This window comes from Phyllostomus discolor, chromosome 4, assembly GCF_004126475.2.
Source record: "Phyllostomus discolor isolate MPI-MPIP mPhyDis1 chromosome 4, mPhyDis1.pri.v3, whole genome shotgun sequence".
NCBI lineage: Eukaryota > Metazoa > Chordata > Mammalia > Chiroptera > Phyllostomidae > Phyllostomus > Phyllostomus discolor.
In genome coordinates, this window is record NC_040906.2 from 78,628,787 (window position 1) to 78,655,118 (window position 26,332).

At 33.0% G+C, this 26,332-nt stretch overlaps 1 protein-coding gene across 1 annotated transcript in view; it reads left to right on the plus strand.

Moving 5' to 3' along the window:
- LRP1B (LDL receptor related protein 1B) overlaps positions 1-26,332 on the plus strand; it is a 1,792,671-nt gene that overhangs the window by 1,197,996 nt on the left and 568,343 nt on the right. Inside the window, exons 28-31 of the mRNA XM_036023545.1 lie at positions 8,357-8,488; positions 9,854-10,081; positions 19,308-19,482; positions 20,308-20,402. Coding sequence (XP_035879438.1) covers positions 8,357-8,488; positions 9,854-10,081; positions 19,308-19,482; positions 20,308-20,402 — 630 coding nt within the window. The remainder of the gene's footprint in view (positions 1-8,356; positions 8,489-9,853; positions 10,082-19,307; positions 19,483-20,307; positions 20,403-26,332) is intronic.

Genomic DNA, 26,332 nt, shown 5'->3' on the forward strand with positions numbered 1-26,332 from the left:
AAGATAAAAATTTGAATACAAAATTTTGGGAAGTTTGGAACTACAATTCCACATAAAATTTACTACTTTCACAATGATTAGATAATCACATGTATTCACATATGCTCTTGGAAGATTTATGTAATCACCCTGTTCCATTAATGGAAGTGGGTGTTGTAACCTAAATTCTCTGTATCTGTTGTGTATTGGCAATTTATTGCATGTAATTGATACTTGTGGACTCCTACCTTAAAAATACATAAGAGAATATTGTTTTTCTTACCATAGAGAAGTTATATATATATATAATTGCTACTTTTATAATGAGCAAAAACACCAAAACTTTAGGTCTTTCTTTCAAATGAAAATAAATAATTTACATTTGTGAGGTTGTCTCATCTAAATATGTTTTTTGCTAAATACAGTTATTAATTGAATTAATGTTAAGTATATTAAAAACAGCAGCAACAACAACAACTTTTATAATAAAACCTTGCTAAGCCATAGGTGAGTTTTTTTGGATAATGTGATTCGGGCTGACATAATGTGATTCGGGCTGACATAATTAAGCATTAAATAAAAATTATTTCATGATTGTGACTTTGTACTTACATTTGTATTAGTGTTTTACAGCTATTACTCTTCATATATATACAGGTTTGCAGGAAAAATTCTTCTTCTAAGAGATTTTCTTAATTCAAAACCACATACCAATTATAAATGTTTACACAATTCAGCTTTTACCTTCTCCACAGTGAAGATTGACACTTAGGCTTTTATGGTTACTTGATTTTTTCCTAACTCTATTTTGTGCACCCAACTAGATCATAAAATATTTGAGTAATGGGGTACCATCTATTTGCTTCTGTAAACTATAGTCTAGCTAAATTATTCAGTCATTCATAATAACACTATTAATGTTTATAATAATAATAATAATAACACCTGACATTAGCTAACCTTCATTACAATCCTATGAGGAAGATTACTAGCAATATAGTTTTACAGATAAAAAACCTGAGACAGAGAAATGTTAAGTAATTTGTTCAGTGTCTAATAGAAAGGGGATGATTGCCCACTATCTAATCTCATGGTTCTCTTGCTTTAACCATATGCTCTACAGGCAGAAGAAATTGGGTTCATGTTTATTGAGAATTGCCATGGAAATGTTATGTCACTAGAAGGCTGTAGAGAGTTGAGTTTTATTGACATATGCACATGGGACATTCTTTCTTAGAAACTAGAAGAACAGAGCAAAATTAATGACTAGGATGAATAAAATAATTGTTATTACAGATGAATTTGAATGTAACCATAATAGTAAATATATTTTTAAAGTTATCAGGGTGTGGTCCTAGAAACAAACTTGGGTTTAGCCTAGTTTAACTCCTTCCTCTTTATAATCACTATCTCCTTACTTGAGTCAAATTAATTGATCTTATTTCCTCATTTGCAAATTGAAGAAGTTTGAGGGAAAGTGTGAATAAATGGGAAACCAGAGTGGGCAGGGATCAGAGAATGGTGAGATTTAAGTAATCCCCTTACAAAGGTATTTCCATTTTTATCTTCTAGTATAAGTTGTTACAATGATCTCAAACTTAAATGTGCATTACAATTACCTGGAGGGCTCATTAAAACATAGATTTATAGGCTCCACTCAAAAGCTTCTGATTCAATAGACCTGAGGTTTTGAATTTTTAACAAATTCCCAGGAACTGCTGATACTGCCTTAATAACCACCCTGCCCAACTGGAAAGAGAAAAACATTAAAATAATTTTCATAGGAGTGAAAAGAGCAGTTCTTCACTCTGCTGCTATAGTGTGAAAACAGTCATACAGAAAATGAACATGTATGGCTCTGTTCCAGTAAAATTTTATTTATGGACACTGAAATTTGAATATCATAACGTTTTAATGTGTAATGAATTATTATTTTCTATGTTGTTTTCACCATTTAAAAAAGTAACCCACAGGCCAATATTAGCCCCTCACCTTATAAGGGGAGCCATTTGCAGGCACTGAAAAAGTGTAATTTTCTTCTTTTGTCTGTGCATCTTCTGTTCGGGAGGTAGGCCATTTTTCTCTGTGTCCTCTCTCAGACCAAAGGTGTTTTCTTAATCACAGCTTCAGTTGTGATTTAACACCCAGCGGAGCTGAATTTTTCATGAATCCAGTTAGATCCCAGCACTTGGCTTTGTTTGTTTATTTGTTTCTTTAGCAGCTTTGATTGGATTCTTCTCTAAATAACTCTAGAATAGGACTGTCACTTTAAATATAGATTGTTGTGAATACTTTATCCATTAGATTTTCACCTATTACAACATGTTTTTCTCTCCTTGAGAAAACTATTTCTCTGAAAAAGACTCAGTTAATGAGAACTTAATAAATATTTATTGCTAAAATTAGTACTATTTTTTCAGAGACTATTTTATTTTTCTCTCAAAGACAGGCTTACAGATTGAGCTGTCCCTTTTAAATTTTTTCTTAAAACCCATAGTGACTGGTCAACATACTATCCAATCAAAGCACATAAACAGAATGAGACATGAGAAGTTTCTTCACAGTTATGATTGGATTAAATATATTTATACAAATTATACTCTAAAGCAGGATCTATCCTCCGTTCCTGATTTGTCAAGCATTCAGGAATTGTTAATGAATGAATACATGAATGAATGAGTGTAAGGGGATTTCTTCATTTAGAGAGGCAGTATGTATGTATAATGGTTAGAGCTCCTACTCTGGTATCTAAAATGTTGTTTTCATCTTAACAATGTGTGGTTGTAAGATTATTTTTTCCTTTTCCAAAATTATGTTTACTCTCCATAACATGGTGGTAATTTATTTTTATAAACACAAATGATCAGCAAGAGGGATAAAAGAAATAATGCTTGTAAAACATTTAGCACATTTCTAGCATATTGTTATAAAAATAAATTATTCCATTTTGGAAACTTTAGTCTTTCTTTTAGTTTCTGTTTCAGTCGCCTGTCATTTCATGACACTGTAAGGAAAATCTCAGGCTGTTTCTCAAAAAATAGTTTTAACATTAAGATGATTTAATTGCTTCCAATTGCTTCAGGAAAAACTATTTCTATAGAAAACTAAATGTTTTTGGACAATGTTTATAAGAAACTGGCTGATTTATTTATGTATTTATTTTGAACAAGAGTTATATATTCTAAGAATATTAGTAATATTATTGCTTCTTTATGGGACAATGTATCCCTTATGAAGCTTGAAGAATGAAAGATTCCATATGGGGCTATTAACATACTCTGTTACAAGCAACATTTTTCATGATTAATAAGCTTGTTTAAGAGAAAAATGAAATAGTCCACCACCATGTTTCACTGTGGTGGAGGTAAATGTTAAATACTTGCAGGTTACTTAATTTATTCACTTCTGTACTTTACTATATCAAGATCTAACTACCTATCAAATAAACCAGATCTATCTATCTATGTATCTATCTACCTATCTATCCATCCCTCTGTCTACCTATACCCTCTTACTACATATTATGAATCTGTTAAAATACTGCTTTGGGTTATATCTTGCAAAGAAAAATTAGTGTATTCTGGGAAGTACCACATTGTACCAATGATGTGATTATAGAGGTTATTAAAAATGATGAAATAAATCAAAATAAATCTCTATGTTAGAAGAGGAGGAATTTAAAAATCAAAAGAAAAAAAAAACATTTTGGGGAAAATCCAACAATACTTGACAATTGATTAAATATAGTAAAGAGAAGAAAATAATTTGAAATTGAAGTTTTGTGACTTTGAAACACTGATGTCATCTTTAATAAAAAATAAACAGAATGAATCAGAATAAAAAATAAACTATTGCCCTGGCTGGTGTGGCTCAGTGGAATGAATACTGGCCTGTGAATCAAAGGGTCACTGGTTCGATTCCCAGTCAGGGCACATGCCTGGGTTGTGGCCAGGTCCCCAGTGGGGGACTTGCAAGAGGCAACCATACACTGATGTTTCTATCACTCCCTTCCCCTCTCTCTAAAAATAAACAAATGAAATTTTAAAATAAATAAAATAAAATAAAAGGTGAATGAGAACAGAAAGTAGACAAAACTGGCTAGTGTGGAGGAATACTGGGGAAATGGTAGGAAAGAAGACTGTGATTTTGGAAGGTTGACAATGGGAAGCTGTACTAGATTTTTCAGCTAGGTAGCTACCAGGGGCGATCAAAAAATCATCCTAATTTATTTATTAAAAATTTGTATTTATTTGTACATGTTTAAACTTCAGTCACCTTCAAAGTATTCTCCATTACCTATCTAGATTTTTTTACAATGCTCAAAACAGTTTTGAACATGTCTATTTTGATGCCTTGTAACAGTTCTACTGTCTTTTTGTTTCACACATTGCCAAACATTTCCCTTTGAGGACTTATTTCATCCAGGGAAATAAATAAAAGTCACTGGAGGTGTGATTTAGTGAATAGGAAGGGTGGGGCACAGGCATCATGCCATTTTTGGTCAAAAACCGCTAAACGCTCAGTGTGGTGTAGGCAGGTGTGCTCGTAAATCACCCACCATGAAATGGGCAAACACATTGAAAGAGTCTTCAAAAATTTTTCCTAAAGTTGAATGCAGTGTCTCACAACAATGCCAGCTGATACACTACTACAGATGGGTTCCTAAAACACTCAACTAGTAGAGGAAGACTGTACTACAAGGTGCCCACTTTCCAGAAGATAATTCCGTTTTTTGAATATGTGTGTCCTCCTTGCATATGATCAAATCTGTGCTTTACAACAATAAATGTTCATGGGAGAGATTGGAAATCAAGAAATTAGTTAGAAAGTTAGTGCAGCAATCAAAGCAAGAAATGTGGAAAATATAAATTAGCCAAATAACCATAGAATTAAAGAGAATAGAGTATTGGACTACAGTGCATACTCAAAAAGAACCAAGCGCCAAAGAGATAGTCAACCTCTCAGATACAGAGTTTAAAACACTGGTAATTGGGATGCTCACAGAAATGGTTGAGTATGGTCACAAAACAGAGGAAAAAGTGAAGGCTATATAAAGTGAAATAAAGAAAAATATACTGGGAACCAACAGTGAAGGGAAGGAAACTGGGACTCGGATTAATGATTTGGAACAAAAGGAAGAAATAAATATCCAACAGGAGCAGAATGAAGAAACAAGAATTCAAAAAAAGTGAGGAGAGGCTGAGCAACCTCTGGGACAAATTTGAACATTCAAACATTTGAATCATAGGGGTGCCAGAAGGAGAAGAGAAATAGCAAGAAAATGAAAACTTATTTGAAAAAATAATATAGGAGAATTTCCCTAATCTGACAAAGGAAATAGACTTCCAGGAAGTCCAGAAAGCTCAGAGAGTCCCAAAGAAGTTGGACCCAAAGAAGCACACACCAAAGCACATCATAATTATGTTACACGAGATTAAAGATAAGGAGAGAATCTTAAAAGCAGCAAGAGAAAAAGACACAGTTACCTACAAAGGAGTTCCCATAAGACTATCAGCTAACGTCTCAAAAGAAATCTTACAGACAAGAAGGGGCTAAATAGAAGTATTCAAAGTCATGAAAGGCAAGGACCTACATCCAAGATTGCACTGTCCAGCAAAGCTATCCTTTAGAATGGAAGGGCAGATAAAGTGCTTCCCAGATAAGGTCAAGTTCAAGTTGTTCATCATTACCAAGCCCTTATTATATGAAATGTTAAAGGGATTTATCTAAGAAAAAGAAAGATCAAACTATGAACAGTAAAATGATAACAAACTCACAACTATCAACAACTGAACCTAAAAAAACAAAAACAAACTAAGCAAGAACTAGAACAGGAACAGAATCACAGAAATGGGGATCACATGGGAAGTTATCAGAGGAAAGAGGGAGAGAAGGGGAAAATGGGGGAAAAGGTACAGGGAATAAGAAGCAGGAATGGTATGAACCAATTAGACAGAGGGATGTTAAGAATAGTATAAGTAATAGAGAAGCCAAAGAACTTATATGTAGGACTCATGGACATGAACTAAGGTGGAGGGGGAGGCTGGTGGGTAGGGGAGTGCTGGGGGGAGAGGCATAAAGGGAAGAAAAAAATGGGACAACTGTAATAGCATAATCAATAAAGTATACTTTAAAAAGTAAAAAAAAATAATTATATCTTGTCTACTATTCTATTATGTCTCAGCTTTTTACAAAGTAGGTGGGAGAAATAGGTCGGTCCTCCATAAATATTTATTCAATGAATAAATATAAGTAGTGATATTGCATGTATCTCTGAGGTTTTTTGGTCAACTTGAGTTTAGATAGTATAAAATATTAGTGATTCCAGTGGGTATAACTTTATTTGAACTCCATCTATTAAGATTGCTTATAACATTCCACTGACTGGTCAGCTTTTCCCATCTCATGGGTACAAATAATTGGGGTAGTCCTGGTCCTCCAGGAATTTACAACCTCAGTGTTGATACTGAATTTTGCAAACATATTTTTCATATAATAGTTGCTTTATATCAAATATTGACAAACCTGTTCTGCATAGATCCACATAGTATTTTAGGGCTTTGTGTGCCATATGATGATATAAAATTCTGAAATTAATCTGAAATTAATCAACTATGCTATTGTAGTGTGAAAGCAGCCATAGAGAATATAAAACAAGGAGCATGGCTGTGTTCCAATAAAACTTTATTTACAAAAACAGTGGAGCAAATTTGGCTTAGGGACGATTTTAATATAAAGCAGGGGTTAGCACTAATTCCTGTTTTATAGTGGAATGTAAGTATAATAATCCAATTCCTTAATTTGGTAATTTTAATAGATATCTGTTCAAATGTATGGTTAGATATAAACTTTAAAAAGATTTAACAGCATTTTAAAATGAGAAGAGATAAAATTTAAGTAAAAAGCCTGTGGAATTTTCATGCTGTAAAGCAGAAAATATTGTGAATATTACATTACAGTGTTATCACTAATATAAATGTTGGGCTATAAAATCATTATAGTTTTTACTTTAGTATATAGAGAGAAATTCTATATCTTTGATTTTAAACAAAATATTTGATCACACTCATAGGATGTTGAGGAGAACAGATATGATCCTGGGCTAAAAATAGTGATGTTCAAAGTAAAATGCAAGTACCTATCAGTGAGCTGTCATGGATTGTGATTTTTTTTTAATTTATTTTATTTTTATTTTAAAAATATTTTTAAAACTTATTTTTAGAGGGAAAGGGAGGGAGAAAGAGAGGGAGAGAAACATCAATGTGATTGCCTCTCACACTCCCCCCTTCTGGGGTTCTGGCCTGCAACCCAGGCATGTGCCCTGACTGGGAATAGAACCAGTGACCCTTTGCTTTGCAGGCTGGCACTCAATCCACTAAGGCACACCAGCCAGGGCTGGATTATGATTTTAATGTTCTTGAGAGGAATACTGTATGTCATTGTTAAAAAAAAAAAGTGTCCTCTTCTTTTTTCTCTCTACTCCCTTTACTTGTCTTTCTTTTTGTTTTTCTTCTTTCTAATCTTCTTTTGTTTCCAGTATTCAAAACTTTGAGTTTTCTTTTTCTATCTGCTGCAGCTAGGTACCACTGTCTCTAGGTATCTGACAGTTCATCAACAGTACCTCTCCTTCATTCTGCCTCTGCTCCTGCAACATCTTTCCTCCTCAATAGTCTTCACATCTACTCCTTTGCTTCTCTAACCTTCAATTCCTTAGGACCTCCAATTGCAATGGATAAAGTTAAAAGAGAAGAAAACAGAATACATGGCACTCCAAGGAATAGTGGAAGCTAAATTATATCTATATCTTAACTTCCAGTCTTCTCTAATAGTTTTTGCTCTTTGATGTTCTTAAAAATATTTCTGAGTCTCTATTTTTCTTTTATTTATTTATATTTTTAATCACTGTAAAAGCATAGATTATTTGTGTTATCTTGGAGGGAGGGATAAATGCTAAAGACTAGCAAAGCTACATTGAATATTTATCAAATTCAGTTAATTTCTCATATCCTTTACAGTTTTATTATAACCCTTTGATTTTTACTCTTTCCACTTTAAAACTCTACAAGATGGATATTAACTACTCTGAGCAAAAGGTCCACCAGTTACAAAGATGTAATTCTTTGAAATCTAAACTAATGGGATCACAATATGTAACACCTTCTATTTAGTAGCCTGCTCCTAAAGTCTTTAGTCTACTAGATAATCTCTATAAAATAAGATTTAAGATAATAATGTTCAATTAAGATTAATCACCTTGATAATGAGTGCTGTGTAGAGAACTTCACTTTGAATCATTAAGGAATAAACCGGTCAGCCTCAGAGGTTCCCTAACATAGCCTTCCTTCCTCACTGTTAGTATTTCCCTTTGTGATTCCAGCTCCCAATCCCTGTGCAGCCAACGCTGGCCGAGGCCCCTGCTCTCACATGTGTCTGATCAACCATAACAGGAGTGCTGCCTGTGCGTGCCCCCACTTGATGAAGCTTTCCTCGGACAAGAAGACCTGCTATGGTAGATTTCTCACAGTTCTTATCTAAAATTCAAATCAAATTCTCTCAAATTGTATTAACATTAATGTTTTCCTCAGAGTAAAGCAGAAGTGGTTGTTAATGTCCTTAAAAGCATTTGAGGTGGTCTATTTCTAGACTACTGATGAGTCATCTACTTTTGAGGTGTCTGACAAATTCTTAAAATAAGCAATACACCACACTTTGCTACTTATTACCTTATTCATTTTTTCTTATAATTTTCATATTTGGTATGCTAGCAGAATTATATCTACAAAAACAGGGAAACTTGTAAGTGAAAGTGCATTATCAGAAAGTGATGATGTAAGTAACTTGCATAACCAAGAGGCACTTAATAACTTTGGTTTCCTCCTGCTCTTCCAAAGTCCGTCTAACATCATGTTGTAGGGGATTATTAACTAGAAGGGGTGGGGGGAATAAAGTACGATATGTAAATTTAAATACTTGCAAAAATATTTAAATTATACATGCAAAATAAAAAATGATAATGAAACTTATGAATGAAAATCGTACTTTGAGATTTCCCTGGTTTGTTTTACTTTAATTTTTAGTATTTGTTTTATTTGCCATGAATATGGCAAATCTTAAGGAAATCTTAAGGACAGAAAGAATATCCTTACAAAACTTTAATTCAGAAATTGAGGCATATTTGAATTTAATTAATTTTGTGTAATTATAATACATCTCAAATAACAATAACCCAACAACAACGACAACAACAGCAACAAAAGAATCTCTGACTCCTATCTCTACTTCATCTACTAATACTTCACAAACTCAGTGGAAGATAGGTACCTGTGGAAGTAAGAAAGATACAATGCTGCACAATGTTAGTTACCACAGATTTACAAAAATTTACAACAAAGCATGCTTTAACATTATTTGAATCCCACTATTGATGAGGAAAACTTAAACAAGATTTTTCAAAGTGAATATTTTATTCAATGATAATATAGAAAAAATGTTCTAGATTTCTTCAAAAGTCACTTAATGCAATGTAGTAATTTCATAATTATGTATAAAGTAATAAAATGGTTGTTTGACAATTGAAAGTGCATGGATTTTTGCAAGTTTGTTTGAAATTGTAAAATCAAATCAACTACTGATAATTCCCTGGCATTTCTAACTAAAGGAAAATGATGACTTAACTATTTTACATTTGTTCCTATTAAGAACTTTAATTTAAAAATAGATAAATCATTTCTGCATCGATGTTTCCATCAAATCTTATTATAGTGTTGTGTTGTTAAAAACCTATTAAACCATTAAATGATATTATAGAATTCTTAGACTGCTTTAACATGCCTAACTTATAAGAGAAAAACATTTATTTCTATTTCTTTTCTAGAAATGAAAAAATTTCTTCTCTATGCAAGGCGTTCTGAAATCAGAGGAGTGGATATTGATAATCCATATTTTAACTTTATCACGGCCTTTACAGTCCCTGATATTGATGATGTTACTGTGATAGACTTTGATGCATCCGAAGAACGTTTATACTGGACAGATATTAAAACACAAACCATTAAACGAGCTTTTATTAATGGAACTGGGTTAGAAACTGTTATTTCAAGAGGTAAAAGACTTGCATGTTACAACTTAAAAAATGTTTATTAGTCCATTTGTAATAATCACAAGGTTCTTTTTTTACTTTTTCTATTCAATTTTATGTTGTTAATTAAAGTTGGAATTGATTATTCAGGGATTTAAGAATATGTCGTAACAATTGTGGAATGCCATAATTATGTTGCACATAGTCTGATAACTAGAAATTTAGTTTCACAAGAAGAAAACATTTCAGAACAAATCTCCTTAAACTTTACAGATTTCTAAATAAATAGATTTAAAGACTCCTTTTTGCTGATGGAGCATAATTATATTTGCATAAAAAACATAGGTTAAATTGCAAAGGACTGGTTTTCCCCTCTAACACAAGCTTATTATCAACTTCCTTTTGCAATATTTCTACAAAACTAAACTATAAAAATCAGATAGGGATCCTGTTCCTATCCACCTCTTGACCCTGCAGGATGAATCATAGGTTCTCAGTGAGTATTGAATTAATCATTAAAAATATAATCATTTTTCCCAGAAAGGAAAACATAGCTGAAGTGAGATATACATGCAAATGCAGTGGTTGAATCTAAATATTTAGCATTAAGTTAGCCTAATCTTTGCTTAAATGTTGATATATTGTGATTTCTGGGTGAGTTATTACTTTATTAAATGAATCTTAATTAAGTACCTGCTGTTTTCCATGGCTGCAAAATGAAAAAAAATAGTTTCTCTTCAACTTCATGTCCACTAGCATAACAGAGTGATTTGGAAGAGGATAAAGAAAAAAATAATTAGTAATTCATATAGATATTTCAAATTCTTATGCTTTGAAGCATACTGAAAATTTACAATCACACATTATTTGAGCAAGATCAATATCTTAATGAAATCAGTAAATACAGGTTTTAAAATCACAATGTTTTTCAAGAGTTACCACACATAATACTAAAAGTTGGCTTCAGTACCATTAGTATATCCAAGAGTATTTGAACACTAACGTACATTTTTATTTATGCTAGCTCTTTACACATCTCAGGTTAGTACTCTTCTTTTTGTTGTTGTTGTTTTAATAGTTTTTTAAAAAAACTTCTTTTATTGTTCAAGCATAATTGTCCCCATTTTCCCCCATTACTCTCTCCTGCCCTCCCCACCCTCTACCTTTCACATGCTCTCCTCCCCTCTCCCCCACTCCTTGTCGTTGTCCATGGGTCCTTTATGCATATTCTTTGCTTTGACCCTTACCCTCCTTTCTCCCATTATCCCTCTCCCCCATCCCCTCTGGTTACTGTCAGTTTGTTCTTTATTTCCACATCTCTGGTTCTATTTTGCTCACTTGTTTGTTTTGTTGATGAGGTTCCACTTATAGGTGAGATCTTATGTTTTTTTGTTTTTCACCACCTGGGTTATGTCACTTAGCATAATGCTGAGGTTAGCACTCTTAAAGCAACTTGAATGAATTGGTTATAAGCTTGTTCAAATATTTATTTCAAACTTGTCCTAAGAGAAAAGCTTTTCTTAAAAAAAAGAAGACAAGAAAGAAGAAAGAAAAACAAAAAAGGAAAAATCTGTCACCCTGACTGGTATGGCTCAGTTGGTTGAGCATCATCCTGTAAACTGAAAGTTTGTGGGTTCAATTCCCTGTTGGGGCAACACATGCCTGGGTTGTGGTTTCAGTCCCCAGTTGAAGAGCAAATGAAAGACAATCAATCAATGTTTCTCTCTTCTCTTTGTTCCCCTCTCTAAAATCAATAAGCATGTCCTTTGGTGTGGATTTAATAAAAAAGAATGAATGCAAGGATTTCTTCTTCATACAGGATTTTTTACAGAAAAAAAATGGTTAGATAATCATTGTTAGACTAGACTCAAAAAGACTGCCTAGGTAATGACCATTAAAAACTTCAAGGGATCACTTAAAGAGCAGTAGGTGCCTCCTAAGACTGACAGACTAATAAAAATCCGTTCAAACACTTCATTGAAAATGTGAAATACTTCCCAAAAGGCTCTGTGAATTTTGTAATGTAATAGGTATTCTACTTCTAGAAAATTGGGGAACAATTTTGTCTCTAATTATAGATTGGTAACTACTAGCGAGTCTATCTTTGAAAAAATAATGAGGACTAAACTGCATTTAGCAGACTCTCTATAACTGTATAACCAAAATTTAAGCAATAATGTTTTCTTGCTAATAATATGTATACTCATTAGGATTAATAATAATGAATTCTTTCATTTTAACAAATACTGGAATGTTTTCTATAGGGTAAATAAATAATTGAAGGTGGGCTAGTATAGACTGAATAGTGTGAAGACCAGAATGGGATGGGTATAATGTACAAACTGATCTAGCAAAAGAAAAAGAAATAGAAACCAAATCATGCCAACCTTTATAGGGTAAATTATTGAGTTTTATGTTAATACTAAAAATAAGGGGAACCAAGGAAGTGTTTTAATTATAAGAAATACTTGTAAGTTTGGGGGGTTTCAATCTTTTGTCAGTGAAGGTATAATTCTGAGCAGTACACAAGTACTCCAAAGAGGTAGCTGAGCTGTGGGACTATCTTTAAAAGAACAATACCTAGTCAATTGACAGCTTTATGAAATTCCAAGCCATAGAATCTCATTTTTTTTATAGGAAAAGACTTCTGATGTATCTGAATCTTCTAGGCCAAAGTATAAATTTCTCATTTTTGGAAAATTAAGCTCAATTTTGGGTAAGGATTATTGCTTGAACAAAGTTAATTTTTTAGTACTGGAATCCTTTACTGTCTTAATGAACTAAACTGTCAGGATGAGTTAAGCAAAAGCTAAATGAAAAAAAATATGAATATAAATTAGTAGTGTATCTGTTTATTTCTATAAAGGATCCTGTCATATGTGCTAGGAAATTATCATATAATCATACACTTTTTTAAATTATAAAAAATATAAACCATTTAAAACACATGTTTTGATGACATTGCTATTATATAACATTTAATTCTCAATGTAACTTTGAATCTAATTGGACCTATTTCATAGTAAATTTCCATCAGTACTTGAAATTATTATCTATTTCTGCCAAATTTTTTTTCAGTGACTACTGAAGATTCATTCATTCCCTGACTTTTGCAAGACACAATACTTAATTATACCCAGTAGTAAGTATATTATATGGAAAATAAAAACTTGTGAAAATTGTCAGAGAAAATGAAATAAATGAAAAACAGGTCAGTAATAACAGTGAGATCTAAATTTTGGAAACAGGCCTTGAATTAAAGTAGAACATTCAGATGGGAAACGATTGTTGTTTGGTCTATTTCTGAATAGAATTTTCATTTCTTATTTTCACCCAGAAAGCATTTTGGTAGAAAAATGTCAACATCTGTGATTTTTTTAAAAAAGGTTAGAAAAGGAAGAAAGGCAAAAATGACATCTTTGAATGTCATTTTCTTGAGAAATATGTCTTTATAACAATAGGTGCAAAATGGGAAATACTTCTTATCTTTATTCTTTATCTTTTAGTTAGAAGACTAGAAATATTATTTTATTTTATTTCATAGGCTTATTTTTTACACTATATTCTAGATTCTATATTTAGGAAATTGGATGGATTAGGCAATGGCTATTATTTAATTGAGAGAGTTTATAACCTCAAGGGTCTTCATAGCTGGTGAAAAAAAAATGAATTAAAGAACTAACTAAATATAAGGCTAAATGAAACAAGGAGTTTAATAGGGGTACAAACCACTTCTCTCAGGGAACACTGAGTTCTTACATGGAATTACCAAAGTTCTCATGTAGGGGGTTGTAGTCAATCTAGGCCTTGGGAGAAATGGTAGTAAAATCAATCCAGGTTGAGATATCAGTAGGTACAAAGCTCTGGACACTTCAAAGAGGAGGAGTAGTGAGAGTTAGTTAGACTTTGTACAAGAGTCAACTAGAAGGTTAATATAATGGCAGCATGTAAGGTCTTACACCAGGGCATGGAGTTGTTCTTTTTTCCCCTGAAGGCAATGGAGAACCACTGAAGAATTATACAGGTGGATATAGGTGATAACAACCTCTTTAGAAGATAAATGTGGTGGACACTTGAAAGTTAGATTGCATATGAGACATACTATAGGTAAAGATACAATTAGAAAGTTATAGAGATGTTCTAATTTGGAAATAACAATGAGACTAGAACAAGAGGTGTGAGAAGGTGACAAACACTAGGAGTACTGTAGTTGTACAATAGAAATAATTCAACTTGATGACTGAGAGAGATAGAATTGACCAGATAATTGGAACAGTGCTGGAGACATCAATCCAGGTGAGAATAAAAGAAGGAGGCTTGCTTTAGACTTTCCACAGATCATCAGTTAGTTGTTACCCTAAGACAGGAATAATTGTAGGCAAAAGACATTAAAAGATAAGCTTATGTGAAGTTAAAAGTTTGCCCCATTTTCTAGGAAAAAATATATAGATTTGAGATATATATACATGTTAAAATTTACAAAATCAAGATTTGGAGAGGTAGAACATTGGTGAGGGTGAGGCACCCAAGACTTCTAAAGTATTTGTAATGTTCTAATTCTGAAGCTGGATCATGCATTTGTGGATGTTTTATTAATTTGTATGGCATGGGATCCCCTCCTCCTTTGAGGGCATGTCTGATTTTCAGCAAAAAGCCTTTGTTTGGTCTGTTTCTGAACAGAATTTTCATTTTCAGCACCTAAGATGCTGGTGTCAGCAGGTCCAGTTCCTAAAAAAAAAAAAAAAAAAAGAACACAAAAAAAACAAATTAAAAAAAAAACTCACAGAGGTTTGACAAGCAATCCTTTTTTATTTAGCTATATCTACATGATAACCAATTTATGTGCTTACCTCCACACTTTTCATTTATGGCCTTCTTTCTGTGATCATTTCTCTTCTGTCTGAATTACATTTAATGTTTTTATAGTTCAGTGATATTCTATAATCTGAAAATATATTTAGCTTTCATTTCTGAAAGGTAATTTTGAAATTTGTGGTAAAATACACATAATGTAAAACTTATCACCTTGACCCTTTTTAAAAGTACAGTTCAGTAGTGTTAAGTACATCCACATAGAGAAACTGGTCTCCTGAAATCTTCATCTGGCAAAATTGAAACTCTATACCCATTAAACAATAACTTCCAGTTCTCTCTTCCTCCAAATCCTGGTAACTATGACTCTACTTTCTTTGTTTAATTATGTACTCTAGGTATGTCATATAAGTGTCATATAAAAATTTGTCTTTTTGTGATTGGCTTATTTCACTTAGCATAATGACCAAGTTTCATTCATATTGGGTTGTAGCTTGTGTTGGAACTTCCTTTCTTTTCAACTCCGAATGAAACCCCATTGTATGTATGTACCACAGTTTGCTAATACCTTCATTTGTTGAATAACATTTGGGTCATTTCCTCCTTTTGGCTACTGTGAAATGTACTATGATGAACATAGGTGTACAAACATCTCTCTAAGACTCTACTTTCAAGTCTTTTCTGTATACAAGTCTTGCACCACTTAACCGTGAGGATATGTTCTGAGAAATGTGCCATTAGGAGATTTTGTCACTGTGCAAACATTAAGAGTGTCTTTACACAAACTTAGATATTACAGCCTACAACTGTAACTGTATGTTATATTTTTCCAGGACTGGCAGCATAAGTAGCTTTGTTTAGACCAGTATCACAACAAACATGTTATTGTAGTGAGAACCCTGGCAGCTGACTTTCTTTCTTTAAGTGCCTGATTTAAGCTTTGATTGTTTAAGGCATCTATTGCAATGGAGCATCCCCTTCTGGAAAGCTTACTTGAATAAACATATTGCCAGCCACACAATTAGATAAAGAGTGTCTCTGCACTGAGGCTTCCTCTTTTACAGATTTTGGTTGAGTTCCCTAACTGACAGACCATTTAGTCTCCTTTTTTTAGTCTCTATTCTTGTGCTTGAAATTCTTGATCTTATGTTTCATTCACCAATAAACAGTGAGACTTTACAACCCAAGGCCCCACCCACAACTACAATGAAAGTAGAATCTCAGGCCCCTGTGAGTGTGTGAGCTCTCCACACCAACCTCACTGTGGACCTCCTGGTGTGCTTTGTACATTTCTGAGCCTGTAATCATAAACATTTTTTACCTTAAGGTTTGCTAATGGTTACTGATGAAGGATGTCTTACAGTTATAATAACCCAAAGGTTCTGTCCAGTTGTAACATTGGTGTAGAAAGGGGAGGTGTCTGTGGAAAGCTTACCAGAGTGCCCCATGCATTTCTAACCAGACTGAACCCGTGCAAAATGCAATGCCTTGCAGCACCACATTAGATGGCTGCAGTGTCACTGTGGGTATATTGTCACTAGGTGATAGGAATTTTTAGCTCCATTATAATCTTATGGGACCACCCCTATATATGCAGTCTGTCATTGATCAAAATATTATTATGCAATGCTTGACTATCTCCCCAACACTGGAATAGCTGGATCGAAAGGAAATTCTATTTTTAATGTTTTTGAGGAACTGCCATATGGTCTCTCACAAAAGTTATGCCATTTCACATTCCTGCCCAGTATGTGTTCCCACCCACCCACATTCCCAATAATATGTGTTCCAATTTTCTCAAATCCCTCTTAGCACTTGTCATTTTCTTAGGTATTGTTTTTTGTTTTGGTTTTGGTTTGGTTTAATAGTAGCCATTCTAATGGGTGCGAGTTGGTATTAATTGTCGTTTTGGTTTGCATCTCCAACGATTAGTGATGCTGAGTGTCCCTTTCTGTTGGCTATTTCAATATCTGGTTTTGCATAAATATGTATACACAAATCTTTTGCTCGTTTTATAAACAAATTATTTAGGTTTTCTGTTGTAGTAGTTAGATGTAGAATAATTTTGTTGACTACAAATTCCAAGTTCATAGTTTTTTTTTCAATCTTTTCCACACATTACCCCACTGTCTTATAGCATCCCTCATTGCTATTGAGAATCTCCATGTTTGTCTAATTGTCATTCTTCTGGGGGTCTTTAGCTGCATTTTATGTTTTATTTTTCCTCATAATATTTTTTATTTAGCCCCTTGGAGTATTATGCCTGCCATGAGGCCCTTCTTCATTCTGGGGAGGGAGGAAAAAAAAAAAACAACACCTCAAATGTTATCCCTGACCATTTTTTTCCTAACCTAGTCTTTCTTATTCCCACCTCTGGAAAGTGACTATATGTGCCAGACTATTCATTTTAACCTCTAACTCACTTAACCTTTTCCTTTTTTTCTTTATGCTGGCTTCTGTCTTTCTTCCTTCAATTTGTCTTGCACTTCACTAGTTCAACTAAGCTGCTAGTTAATTCACATAATAAAATATTTAATATTGTGTTTTAAAACTATTCACAAGTTATTTTTGGTCTTACAGGCCATATAATAAGGACTGAATCAAAAATGAGTAAAAGTATTTTAAACATCAGGGACAGCCAAAAGCAAAAACAAAAACAAAAAACTTCAGGAACCATGTATATTAGAGGAAATAAAAACTAATTTCATTATTTTTGCCAGTACCAAGCAATCTAGGGTAAAAATGCAGAAGGTGCTAAGTGTTTGGATTGACAATGTACTCCTCAACCCTGCATTAAGGTACATAAACACACATCATCTAATAAAATATTTATAGCAATCATATGCATCATCTATACTTAGCTTAATTTTCCAATAAAAAGGCCAAATTTTAAGTGACTTGATGAAAGACAAAAAAAAAAGCACAGAACCTAAAACATGAAGACACATCTCATGATAATTTATTTAGAAATAATAAAAGGGTTTTAAGCAGGGAAGTTGGGTTGGTTGAAATTCAAAGACATCAGTGGGATGGAGCACTTTAGAGCTGACCCAGAAATGCAAAGGTCCCCATGACTTATTTTGCTCTTAAAAAAATGTAAATATTGATTTTAGAGAGAAAAGAAGGGAAAGAGCATAAAAGAAACATCAATGTTACTCCCCTTATTTATGCATTAATTGGTTGATTCTTGTATGTGCCCTGACGAAAGAATTGGGCTCACAACTTGGAGTATAAAGATGCCGCTCTAGCCAACTGTGCAGCCGGCTCTTTTTAATTCTAAACTAGTTGGGAAATTTACAGTCTGGTGTCTCCACGTACAGGTGAAAATCTAGCTTTGTGTCATTTTTTGAAATGATACATAGAAAGATGTAGCAGTTCCAGGAGCTAAGTACCAGCTGCTCCAGGATTCTGGAGGCGTTTAGATCTGAAATGCTGCTTTGGAGAGAGAGGGTGCAGCAGCACCTGGGAGCGAGTTTTGACGTCCAGAATGCCAGCCCCCTCCTCGCCTACTGAATTAGAAGCCTCATTTTTAACATTCTCCAGGTGTCTTGTTAGCTTGAGTAACACTGGTCTAGAGAACCCTGAAGTTTCTGTATGTTAAAAAATTTTAAAACTTTAAAATCAAGGCAAAGCCAGGTTAGACTCATCACCTGCCTGTGCAGATTGGGGACTAAACCGGCCTACTTTCTATGTTAATATGCTGAAAAGATTTTCTAGTATCTACCATTATTAACACTTTAATTTATGTCTTTAATTAAAATGTATGATTGTATTCAAGCCTAAATCCCATTATTTTTTAAAGATGTCTAATTGAATGATCAATGAATAAAAACTCAAATATTCATATTGACTGTAACAAATTGAAACAATTAGATTTCAGTAATTTCTGTAGAATTCACATTGAAGGAATGCTAAAAGGATTTTAGTTTTTTGTTCATATCTCAGTCTGTTTCTGTTAATTATCTATTTTGAAAGATGTTCAAATCTGTTTATTCTTTTAGGAAAGTTGAATTGTTTTATTTACTTCCAATAACAAATTGACATTTAAAATATAAAATAGCCCATTTGTTGATGTTCCACAAGGACCTTCTCCTAACTGAAAGATGTGCTACCACCAGAGAAGCTATTATTCTACTTTGAGTTGTTGTCACCTTCGTCCATAGGACTGCAGCTCATGTCTGCTCCTAAGTGTTTACCAGTGAATCATTGGCTGTTAGTGTAATTTCATTGCTAATTATTACCGCAGGTTTCAAATGGCTCAGCAGTAAAACATTAATGATTACTAATGATAAGGAAATGAGATTACAAGCTTGTACAATTTTAGCTGACAAATTAAAGTATAAATTAAAATCTCCCTAAGATAGAAAATAACTTACTTGAAAAGCCAAAAGAATGGGAAACTTCATTTACTTTTAATTTTCTCTTTCCTGTTTTGTAGATATTCAGAGCATCAGAGGGCTAGCAGTGGATTGGGTTTCACGTAATTTATACTGGATTAGCTCAGAATTTGATGAAACACAAATTAATGTGGCACGACTAGATGGCTCCTTGAAAACCTCAATTATCCATGGAATCGATAAGCCACAGTGTCTTACAGCTCACCCAGTCAGGGGGTAAAGTATGATTATTTTTTAAATTTTTCAAAAATTTTACCTACCTTTGCTCTGATTTTATAAAATAATATTTTATCACATTGTAAATTATATAATTGTCTAACCTCTATGCTGTATACCTAAAACTAATATAAAATAATATCAAATGTCAACTGTACCTGAAAGTAAAATTTAAAGTCTTTGTTTTATCAGCTATACAATCAGAAGTACAAGTATAAATATGCAAATTATATAAGGGATCTCTCATTAGAGAATTTTATCTGCATAAAATTGGACTTTTATATATTTAAAATCACAGTAATTTATGTTTTTAGAGAGTGACAGTTCACAATTTTAAAATTGCATGAAAAGAATGATATTCTAAATTGCTTAGATTATCCCATGTACTGGCCAGTCATCACATACCCACACAGAGAGCTCGTGTAAGTCTCAGACAAACTCTCTCTCCTTGGCACTTCCAGTGGCAATGGTTGAAATGATGTTCTTTCTAAGATGTCTGATTTGTCCAAGAAAAGAAAATTCAATCTTGGTGAATTATTTTAAATGGAAATAATTTCCGATGGTCATAAACATTAGGTGTGAATGTAGAAGGAAAAGAAAGTGAGGAAACTATCCTTCATTGCAGGGAAAAGCAAGAGAGCTGTTTTCTTGCAGGCCCATGTGAAGACTGCTGTGAGAGGTGGTCACCAACTCGGGGCCTTCCTAAACAGAATTAATCCTGCACTGACAATTTACTTTGATATTAGTTTTGTTCTTTCATGTATGCTTCCAGCAACAAGCAGGTATAAATATAATATTTTTCATCTATATTTTTTTTGAATTAAGGAAACTCTACTGGACGGATGGAAACACAATTAACATGGCAAACATGGATGGCAGTAATAGCAAGATCCTCTTTCAGAATCAAAAGGAACCCGTTGGTCAGTTCTTCTTCTTTTATTTTTTTTAAATAATCACTGCCATTTTTAATATGACAAAGCTGTATTTGTGCAATGTATTTTTTTTCATCTAGAGCCTGAAAGTAAAATATTACAGATTAGTAATAGAAATTAAGTTATCAATCTTATTAAATCTGTTTGGTCTCTGTGGGGTAAGAAGATCTTTTTCTGATAAGAAGATCAGTCTGTTGATAACAGAATTTTTACAATATATTAAGGACTGAAGTTGCTTAAAACTTGGTGTAATTAATGAATATCTTATTTTCACTGGGGAATGGCTGATAGGTTACTACAGTGGCAATATAATGTACTGAGACTCCCCCAGTCATCACTGTGCCCTGATTAATAGTTATAATGGTTTAAGTAGTAGGTATTTGTTTTTCATTACTCTGTGGTGTGTTTGTTTAGTTTCTTTTTTCTACCTTTGCCAACCACTGTAAATTATTTGCCAAAATACCATGGTGTTAAAAGAGAACCTTGACTTATTCCCATAAAAAATCTTTGAAAATTTAAAATACCAAGTTTCTTTAGTAGATAAAGTTACAGAATTACACACTGATATCTATATGTTATAATACTTTTTCAAACTATAATCACTCCCTTCATAATTTCTAATATTTCTCTGAGATGCAGGAATTATCAATTCCTTACCTGTGACCTCAGAGTACCTTTGAAAAATAACCCAATAAGGAACTTGAATTTTGAAATTATGTTAAATGTACAAATAATGGAATATACAAAAAAATCATAATTTTGATTCAAATTACAGATAAGGTATAGTTTTAATTTGGGTATAAAATCAATACACCATGAAGCAATTAAGCTTTTTTCTTTTTGTTTAAAAATGTGGAATTATACTTACTTGAAGTGGCTCATTTTTAATAGTGGTGACTCAGTAAAAGTGTAGGATAACCAATATTTGCAATAAATATTTTTATGTATAAACTTAGATATAAAATGATACCTTAAACAACTTGTTTTCTTGGACTATTTGTTTTAATATTTGAATCATAACTGAAATTCAAAGTAGTATTGGAATTAAAGGCAAAATAAAATGCTAATATTTCTGTGTGGAAGATGATAGAACAAAATAAACCAGAGACTCTAAAGATAAGGACCCATATTAAGGGTTTAATTTGAACTAAACCACTTTAGTTAGCATTTTTCTGGAGTTGTTCAAAATATTTAATATGTAAAGATGAGTATGATGGAAATAGTATGAGCAAATAAAGTTCTTATACTGTAATGTGGTAGCTTTAGGTCACACCAAAATGTTAATTTACATGCATATTTCTATAACAAGGAAAACTTCATCTTCTTTAATACTAAATATCCATTTCCTATTTCCCTACTCAAAATAAATCAAAGAGAAAACCATACAGATTATGTAAGGAAAGTTTACAAGAAAGAAATTAATATTGCTATTTACACTTGCAGTTGGTCCCTCAGGTGTTTTATGCCGAATGATATTTTTAAGTGTACAGAGATGATGATTAAACATTTATTGACAAACATTAGACGTCTACTCTATCATTTATTAATATATTTGAAAATTACCTTTAAATTAATTCAAAATTGCAATTTTTAATTTTAATTTGTGCAAGATATACTACTTTTCCAGAATCTTCATTATAAACTATACATTAAATTAGTATTAATAAGTGTGGCTTTTGAGTCAGATATTTATTCAGGAACCAGATTTTTTGAGTATCAGATTTTTGCATTTGGTCTACCATATTTGGTCTACAGATAAGAATTTGACACGGTCCATCTCCTAAAGGGTGCAGGAAACTAAATCATTTTAGGTTTTATTAAGTGAATTTAAGTTAGCGACCTTGAGCAAGTTATTGTTAGCTTGTAGTGCTTGATTTTCTTACCTGTAAAATAAAGACAAAATGTCTATTTTATAAAGTTCTCATAAGGATTGAATGAATAAAAGTTATGAGGAGAACATCTGGCCTTTAATAATAGAAATGTAAGCAGTAGGAATATAATATATATTGGGTCTAATAGTCTGGAATATTAATGATTTGATTGTCTGCAGTATTAAAAGTGTAAATGAGTTCATTGAAAAATAATCATAGAATTCATAGGAATTTAGCAGACCAATACATGCAACCAGGTGAGTCTCTAAGACAGGCAAATTTTTATGTACATGAAGAATTTAACTCTATATTATCTTGCTGCTAATGTTGAATGGCAAACAAGTTTGAAGTACCTGGGTTCTCCTCTCAGACTTTCCCAATATATTCCCCCGGGTAAAAGGACACCTGGGCCTTTACCTTGCTGCTGTAGTTCTTGACTGGTTTGCAAAAGGTGTTTATTGCATGTTGCCCTGGTAACTTGTTACTTCTAACTAACTGATGGTGTTACCGAAGTGCTAAGATTGATGGTCTCCGAAATGCTGCGTGAGAGCCTGTGTTGTCCGTATGTAAATATACGCTACTTGTTTGATCATTTATGTTTTCAAAATCTGGATTCTCTGTTGCAAATCCCCTGTCTGCTGTGTTCTACCTCACTTCTCTCACAGATAACTTTATTTTAGATAAAGGGGGAAAGTGAACTGGCGAAGTCTTCCCCTGCCCCTAATCTTCCCCACCCCCCTAGGAGGAGCTGGGCTTCTACATTGGTAGATCCCTAACATCTCTTTTGCTAACATTCAGCACCCTTAATTGCCACTCCAAATTAAGAATTTCTTATTCTTCAAAGAAACCTCTATGCTGTGCTTTAAGGCCTTTTGACTGATTGAATTAGACACACCCAGATAATTTAGGATAATTTCCTTTAATTAAAGTCCCCTGATTGCAGATGATAATCACATCTCACAAATACTTTCACAGCAACACCCAGATTAGTGTTTAATTAAATGACTGGGGACTGGAGTTTGAGCATGTTGACATACTAACATTATAAGATTTAAACTATGTTAACTTTGATGGAGATTATTATATAAAATATGGCAACATGTTATTTTTAACCTAGGTGGAGAAAAAAATAACGTTTGAGAATGTTTTGGTAGTTGTATAAATATTTACCTACAAGTATTTAAAAGAGAGGGGAGAGAGAGAGAGAAAAGACAACAAACAACTACATCATCAATCTTCTCTCTTAAATCCAAACCCATGTGTTAAGTGGCTACTGTTAATGTATTATGTTAATGGCTGACACAAAGATGACCTTTTATATAATACTTGCCTTGCAGTGTTAACATACTGAGAGGCAGAGACAGGTGGTAAAGATCCATATGCTGGTTTGTATATATGTGGGAATCTTGAAAACAAAAAGAAAAAAATGAGTTCCTACAATATTCTGGCTATTTGAAAAGAGGTGAATAAGGGAGATAGAGTTCCTTTTCCCAAGGATTTTATAATCCAAAAGGAATTGCATTGTGACTCAAAATTATTCATTCTACTGATATTTCTCATATTTCCCTGATTTGATTCTCTTGATTTGCCAATCCCCTTTCCCTATCAGCATAGTTTAACCTGGTATTCCTTTGCCCAGAAATGCCTTCTATCTTCTCTTAGTTTCCCACCTATCTACCAGATTCCAACTGAAGCATTACCGTATTTTTCAGACTATAAGACACACTCCCCCCCCCAAAATTTAGGAGGAATAATGGCTGTTAATGCTGCTGTTGAGTTCTGTTTACATTTACATTGGTGAAATATTACATTATTTATGTTATCAAATATTTTACCAAATTTTTGCTTCAAATTTTTTTTTCCTATTTTCCTCCTCTAAAACCTAGGTGCATCTTATGGTCCAAAAAATATGGTATTTCCTGAAAGAAGATTTCTCTGACCTCCCTGATTAGGCTGGACTCTCTTAGATACTTTTAGCACTATAATTTCACATTTTAGCTTTTATCTTTATTTTAATTTTCCATTTGGTTTTTGAATATTTGATTAACAACTGCTTATCAACTAGAAAGGAAACTCTACAAAGTTAGGGACCACATCTGTTTTATTTACCATTACGCCCTTAGCTCAAAGTTCAGTGTGGGGCACAAAGTAGATCTTCGATAAATATTTGTTGAATCAAGCAAATACTGTTACCTATCACACAGCAAGAGGTTTTTACAGGATTGAATGAAACTAAGATTTATTCCTATATCTTAGTTGGCTAAAATTAATATCTGAAAGAAGTGATTACTCTGTGATCTGGTTATAGATTCACGATTCCTTCCATTCAATGTGTTCATGTGTAGAAAACATAAATATAAAGTGCTTTCATATTTATATTTATAGCACCATTTTTTCAAACTATAGAGTACAAAGTACACAGAAAGTGGGTTGTTTATAAAAAAAATTCATGGCTAGCTAGGGAGGAAAAGTTGGAAATATTTGGTTTCTAAGTTGCCTTTTCCACATGTTCTGCTTGCTGTTTCTCACCCTCATGGTTCTAACCCTGGGGCCCTTTGGCTCTCACCAGTGCAGAGATATCTCATGTAAAGAAAGCACAGAGTAAAAACAGTATCGCTCAAGTTATAAACTTACAGATAACTCCTTTTGTCACAAGGTATAAAAATAAAACCAAAACCATTTTACAATAACCCCTTTTCATTCTGATGGTTTTTGTAATTTTTGATTTGTCCTAATAAGCTAGAAAAACTCTTACCTATAAATTAACTATAAAAAACATTCCTGTGAATGAGTTTATAGTAAAAAAAAAAAACAATCTGTGTCCAGTGTATTTAAATTCTTTATTTGTGAGGGATGGAGGGGAGCTAAGATGATGCACTGATTTATAACTATGTTTCATAGTAACTATTACTTTAAGTTATAGTATTTCCATTTTTGTGCTTAAAATATGTTTTAGAATATATTAAATAACATTGTTTACTAATTAACACAAAATACTGAAGCCCTTTGGTTTATTGTCCTTTGTTTTTTAAAAAAACTATCTTTTGCTTTTTTTCCTCTATGAATAATGTAGAGCTGTAATAACGTTTGAGAATGTTTTGGTAGTTGTAGAAATATTCCTCTTTTTCTGATAAGAAGATCAGTCTGTTGATAACGGAATTTTTACAATATATTAAGGACTGAAGTTGCTTAAAACTTGGTGTAATTAATGAATATCTTATTTTCACTGGGGAATGGCTGATAGGTTACTACAGTGGCAATATAATGTACTGAGACTCCCCCAGTCATCACTGTGCCCTGATTAATAGTTATAATGGTTTAAGTAGTAGGTATTTGTTTCTCATTACTCTGGTAATGTGTTTTTCTTGGTTTTATATGTAAATTTAAACTGCTATATAGAGTAGCTTAAAAGTTAAACTCTCAAGGAAACATGATATATTTTGGAATACTCTCAAGAATTTATATCATTGTAGTTTCAATTCTCAAGATTCCTGTGGACTGCGGTGACTTCTAAATTGAATTTTCCAGTACTGTTAATGGACATGTGAATGTGTGAAAAAATAAATACTAACTTTTGATGTTGTTGTTGGCACATATGATGATTGTCCCCGTGAAATATTTACGTGCATAGGGGTGTTTATTTCTGTGATATTTACTCATTGAATTTCACTGATATTTACTACTACAGGAGATTATTGTGATTGTATTTCCATGATGAATCTGGGCAATGTGTGGCTTACACTTCTGCCCACTGCATGCTCTAAACCATTACTGTGAAGACAATTAGGTGATTATGTTAGGGTGAGCTGCTGTTTGGATGGTTTTCTCTTCCTGCATACTGACTGTTGGATCATGAATTAATTTTTCTCAGTATGTTAGGAGAAAACACAGTATTCTCTCTGGTGAGGCTGGGAAGTTTCAACTCAAAGCAGTCATTATCTATCACCCTTCATGGCACCTGAAGCTGCACCTTTAGGCTTGCAGTCCCTTAGCCAAGAATGTGCTATACAGCAGAACCATCAGTGCTTTGTCAACAATAATAATGTG